This window comes from Cebus imitator, unplaced genomic scaffold (assembly GCF_001604975.1).
Source record: "Cebus imitator isolate Cc_AM_T3 unplaced genomic scaffold, Cebus_imitator-1.0 Scaffold19, whole genome shotgun sequence".
Lineage (NCBI taxonomy): Eukaryota > Metazoa > Chordata > Mammalia > Primates > Cebidae > Cebus > Cebus imitator.
This window is the reverse complement of record NW_016107334.1, coordinates 770,265-776,304: the sequence shown is the minus strand read 5'-3', so window position 1 is coordinate 776,304 and position 6,040 is coordinate 770,265. Positions and strand designations below refer to the sequence as shown.

Sequence of the window (6,040 nt, the reverse complement as noted above, 5' to 3'; positions counted from 1 at the left end):
ACCACACCCAGCTAATTTTTGTATTTTTAGTAGAGACAGGGTTTCATTATATTGGTCAGGCTGGTCTTGAACTCCTGACCACAGGAGTTCACCCACTTTGGCATCCCAAAGTGCTGGGATTACAGGCGTGAGCCACCATGCCCAGCCTCATTTGGCTTTTCTTTTTTTTCTTCTTCTTTTTTTATTCTTCACATTCTTGGAGTATACTCATTTGGCTTTTCAAAGAACTATCTTTTGTTTCTATTGATCACTGTTGTTGCTTTGTTTTCTATTCGTTTCTGTTCTTTATGTTTACCTTCCTGCCTTTATTTTTGGGGTTTACTCTCTCATATTACTTCATGCGTTGGACCCTTAGCTAGTTACTTGTTTTTAAGTTATCTTCTTTACAAAAATTATCACTTAAGTGTAAAGTCTGTACATATTCTCTTTAAGTATAACTAATATTTGCTGTTTTCTATTTTCATTGATACTTATAAATATTTTCTGACATCCATAATATAAGGGAGTGTTTTATAATTAGCTTTTAATATTTTTAGACTGTGCTAAATGTGGTCTGTAAGATTGATTCCTTAGTATTTGCTGAAACTGACCTAATATGTGGTCAAGTTTTGTTAATATTACCTGTGTACTTGAAAATAATGTGTATTCTCTAATTGTTGAGTATCTGGTTTTATACCTGTCCATACATCAAATTTATTGATGTTTGAATATTGAACATTTTTAGTAACTTTTTTCTGCTTTTAACTAAGATGATTATATTAGTCTTCCACTATTATATTGCCTTTGCTCCTTTATCAAAGATCAATTGAGGCCAGGTGCCATGGCTCACACATGTAATCCCAGCATTTAGGCAGACTGAGATCACCTGAGGGCAGATCACCAGAGATCAGAAGTTTGAGACCAGCCTGGTCAACATGGTGAAACCCCATCTCTATTAAAAATGCAAAAATTAGCTGGGTGTGGTTGCATGTGCCTGTAGTCCCAGCTACTCTGGTTGCTGAGGCATGAGAATTGCTTGAACCTGGGAGGCAGAGGTTGCTGTGAGCCGAGATCACACCCCTGCACTCCAGCTAGGTGACAGAGCAAAAGTCTGTGTCAAAAATAAAAAAAAAAATCAGTTGACTATAGACCTACATTTATGTAGGTCTATTATTTCTGGGCTGTCCTGTTAAATTGATCTGTCTCTTGTTTCACGAATACCACACAAACTGTCTTGATTACTATAGCTTTGTACCAAGTTCTGAAGTTTGGTACTATCAGTCCTCCAACTTTGTTCTCCTTCAGTATTGAATTAGTTATTCTGGGTCTTTTGCCTTTCCTTATAAACTTTAGAATCAGTTTGTCAATATGCAGAAAATAACTAATTTCATAGGGATTCAATGGAATCTATAGATCAAATTGGGAATCTGAAACCTTGACAGTATTGAGTCTTTCTTGCTGTGAACATGGACTATCTCTCCATTTACTTAGTTATTTGATTTTGTTAATAGAATTTTGTAGTTTTCCTCATTTAGATCTTATACAAATTTTTTATTTAATACCTAGGCATTTCATATTTATGGGGGTGCTAATTTAAATGGTAATGTGTTTTTAAATTCTGCTTGTACATTGCTGGTATATGGGAAAGCAATGGACTTTCATTTATTAACCTTGTATCCTGCACATTTGCTATAATCACCTGTTAGTTCCAGGAGTTTTATTGTTGGTTCTTTCAGATTTTCTAATTAAGTCATATGACCAAAGACAGTTTTATTTCTTCCTACCTTTAAATTTTTAACACTTACACTTGGTTTGCAGAGCCTTAAAATTAATCACTTGGCTGGGCATGGTGGCTTATGCCTGTAATCCCAGCACTTTGGGAGGCCAAGGCAGGCAGATGGCTTGAGTCCAGGAGTTCAAGACTAGCCTGGGCAACATGGTGAAACCCTGTCTCTACCAAAAATACAGAAAATTAGCCAGCCATGATGGCACATGCTTGTGTTCCCAGCTACTCCAGAGGCTGAAGTGGGACGATCATTTGAGCCTGCGAGGTGGAGGTTGTGGTCAGCCTAGATTGTGCCACTGCACTCCAGCCTGGGTGACAGAGTGAGACCCTGTCTCAAATAAAATAAAATTAAATTAAGTTAATCACTTATCTCTGTACTTTCTCAGCCTCTGGACTATTGACACTTTAGATCAGATAATTCTTTGTTGTGGGGCTGTCCTATGCATTGTAGGATGTTTAACAGCATCCCTGGCTTCTACGTACTGGATGCCAGCAGCTAACTCCCCCATCCCCCCACCCCACACACACACCCCACCACCATCAGTCATGACAATCTATACATAGCCAAGCGATCCCTGCAAGGAAATATTTCCCCCAGTTGACAACTACTGGCCTAAATAATAAAGGACTTGAGCAAGATGTGATTAATCCATTTTATTTTGTTTTTTACAGATTTTAAAACTGAAGAAGAGCTACTATCGTATATATGTGAAAATTACCAAAAGACTGTGGCCACAGGAGAAATCACGTTGTATTCATGTGCTCGAAACATGATCTCAACTATTAAAATGTTCCTAAAATCAAAAGGCACCAAAGAATTAGAAGTAAGAGAGTCTGGATATTGTTGTTTGTCATGGATATAGTGGTTGGTTGGTTGTTGGTGATTTGGTTCATGTCTTGGAAAAAATCTGTTATGCCACATGTGATTCAAAATGGTAAGATGAGCAAGGGAGTAAGTACAGTTCCAGAACTCAGAAGGTGGATATGGTGAACTGATAAGGCATAAATCAAAGAGATGGGTTGAGTGGAGATAATTACATGTAATTCCCTCCTGATGAAAAGGCTTTTCTCATGTGAGCTGTATGTTAGCTGCATGATTAAGCCCGTGGTTTTTAACCCTGGCTGTACTTAAGAATCACCTACAATATTTAAAAAAAAAAATACTGATATTGATGCCTTGCTCTCTCCAAAAAAGCTGAAACAGATCTCTGGGATTGGTACTTTGAAAAAGCCCCCTGGATAATTCTTATGCACTGAGGGTGTTGGACATCACTGTTTTAGACCGTGCCGTTATTATTTTATTCGTGTTCAGTGGCCATCACAGAGCTCCTTCTCTGAAGCAAACAGGAGGATTTGTTTATGATACTTAGGCTTCTTAATCACTGCTTTATGGAACATTTCTTTTAAGACACTTTGTAGCTGCAGCCTTGTTTAATCCATGCCCACTTGCTCTCAAAATGACTTTTTACCATGTTCTTTTTAAAGATATAAAAGAATATTCATGTCACTATTTTCCATTCAAATGAAAGAATAGATTTGTAAGGGAATGTATTTCCCTTCTTAGGGCTTTAGTCAACTGTGAAAGAAATTAGAAAGAATGGCAAGTAACATTATTCTCCTATGTAATAATTTTGTGTTTTTAGGTGAACTGCTTAAATCAAGTAAAAAGTAATCTCTTAAAAACTAGCAAAAGTCTTCGACAGAATCTAGGGAAAAAACTGGTTAAGGAAGACAAAGTTAGAGAGTAAGTAACTACCATTTTTTAAAAATCATTACTCCAAAATAAAGCTATGAGATGAGCTTGTATCAGTTTAAAATAGATTGTTTATGACACGGTGGCTCACACCTGTAATCCCAGCACCTTGAGAAGCCAAAGCAGAAGGACTGCTTGAAGCCAGGAGTTTGAGGCCAGCCTGGGTAACATAGTGAGACCCTGTCTCTACCAATTTTTTTTTATTAGGTGGGCATGGTGGTGTACACCTATAGTCCTAGCTACTTGGGAGGCTGAGGCAGGAGGATCACTTGAGCCCAGGAGTTCAAGATTACTGTGAGCTATGATCCTAGCACTGCACTGCATTCTAGCCTGGGCAACACAGCAAGACCCTGTCTTTAAAAAAAAAAAAAAAAGAAAGAAAAAAAGAAGTGCCAATTGCATGAAGATGCTTTTGTAGCCAATTTTTTTTTTTGATGTAATATGCAGCTTGAATCACCTATTTATTTGATAACTATATCAGAGTTCTTTGTTGTTATTTTGTTTTTGAGACAGAATTTTGCTCTTGTTGCCCAGGGTGGAATGCAATGGCGGGATCTCGGCTTACTGCAACCTCTGCCTCCTGGGTTCAAGCAGTTCTCCTGCCTCAGCCTCCTTAGTAGCTGGGATTACAGGCATGTGTCACCACTCCCAGCTTATTTTGTATTTTTAGTAGAGACAGGGTTTCTCCATGTTGGTCAGGCTGGTCTCGAACTCCCGACCTCAGATGATCCGCTCACATCGGCCTCCCAAACTACTGGGATTACAGGCAGGAGCCACCGCGCCCAGCCTGTATCCGTTTTTAGAGAAGGTACTGGCTCTTCTCCATTTTGGTTGTTCTTATATAAATAGATCTATGCTTAAGGAAGGAGCTTTTTGTTAAGTTACGTCCAAAGTAGACCAAGTATTTTTTTCTCTCAAGGTGCCAGCTTCAGGTATTTCTTCGTTTGGAAATGTGTCTGCAATGCCCTTCAATAAATGAAAGTCCCGATGATATGGAACAAGTAGTGGAGGAGGCAAGTATCTAGCTTAGTGCCATGGGAATAAGCCCTAGATGCTTTCAGAAGGCATCTGTCTAGTAATGTTCTAAAATCTTCAGGTGACAGATTTGCTGCGCATGGTGTGTTTAACGGAGGATTCAGCATACCTAGCACAGTTTCTGGAGGAAATTTTGAGACTGTAAGTTTGATGGTTACTAACTTAACTTTAAAATTGTTTTATCAAGACCTATATATGGTATTGTCTCAATTTTGGACTTGTAGGGACTGACTACTACTTAGGCTGGGTGAGGAAGGGAATAAAGATGGTAAGATGGTAATTCTCTGTTTCATATTCAATCAATCTATTCCACAGGTATATCGACTCTATCCCAAAGACACTTGGAAATCTTTACAACAGCCTAGGGTTTGTGATTCCTCAGAAGCTGGCTGGTGTCCTTCCTACAGATTTTTTCAGTGATGACTCCATGACACAAGAGAACAAATCACCACTTCTTTCTGTGCCTTTTTTGTCAAGTGCTCGTAGATCAGTGTCTGGCAGCACTGAATCTGATGAACTAGAGGACCTTCGTACCAGATCAGCCAAGAAGAGAAGGTAAGAGCTCGAAGAATCAAAGGAGTTGCTTGTACTGTTCTAGTTCCGATGAAAGATATGTTTCAACCACAGTCCAGTCATCTTTGTCCATATAATTTGTTAAACTAATAGCTGCCCTTATGTCTGAATTAGAGAAGCCAACTATTGGAGTTCCCAAATAGGAGCATCTGACAATCCTTATATTATCTAGGAAATATGTAGTCATGTTTTCTTAACAACAGGGCTACATCCTGAGAAATGCATTGTTAGGCAATTTTTATTGTACTAACATCGGAGTGTGCCTACCAAAACCTAGATAGTATGTATTTTTTCATTTGGAAAAGCTAATGTCCCAGCATTTTTACTGGATATCTGTCATTTCCCCTACTTGATCTGTAAAGCCAATATATCAAGTGTCATGTATAAGGTTTCTATTTCTTTATTATAACCTATGGGGCCATTGTCATGTGTGCAGTTTGTCATTGAATGAAACGTTGTGTGACTGTATAGTGTTGATTTTCTATTTCACAAAGCCCTTCTGTACTGTCCACATGAGGGCTCCAAGAACTAGGCCTTTCATGAAACAAGCTTAGAGTTTCAGCTTTTTAAATTTCCCCTGATGCTTTTCATTGTTCATAACTAGTTGAATTTATTACTTTTGAAAATTCTGGGGTGTCTTGTTATAAATCCAGACCAACCTAAGATACCTGGCCTTTATCTAAATCGTATTTTATTTTACTTAGATTCTAGTTCCATTTGAATTTAACTGTGTATAACTTCTATCTAGTATGTATTGACTATCTCTTTCTATTTTTAAAAGGAAAAATGCATTAATAAGACATAAAAGCATTGCTGAGGTTTCACAGAATCTTCGACAAATTGAAATTCCCAAAGTGTCAAAGAGAGCTATGAAAAAAGTAAGTAATCCATTCAGCTTGAGATGACACAGTAAA

General features: G+C 38.0%; 1 protein-coding gene across 1 annotated transcript in view; it reads left to right on the top strand.

Annotated features, from left to right (window-relative positions):
* Window positions 1-6,040, top strand: part of TICRR (TOPBP1 interacting checkpoint and replication regulator) — a 50,102-nt gene that overhangs the window by 21,645 nt on the left and 22,417 nt on the right. Inside the window, exons 8-13 of the mRNA XM_017517476.2 lie at window positions 2,438-2,589; window positions 3,409-3,509; window positions 4,438-4,531; window positions 4,615-4,694; window positions 4,869-5,108; window positions 5,908-6,004. Coding sequence (XP_017372965.1) covers window positions 2,438-2,589; window positions 3,409-3,509; window positions 4,438-4,531; window positions 4,615-4,694; window positions 4,869-5,108; window positions 5,908-6,004 — 764 coding nt within the window. The remainder of the gene's footprint in view (window positions 1-2,437; window positions 2,590-3,408; window positions 3,510-4,437; window positions 4,532-4,614; window positions 4,695-4,868; window positions 5,109-5,907; window positions 6,005-6,040) is intronic.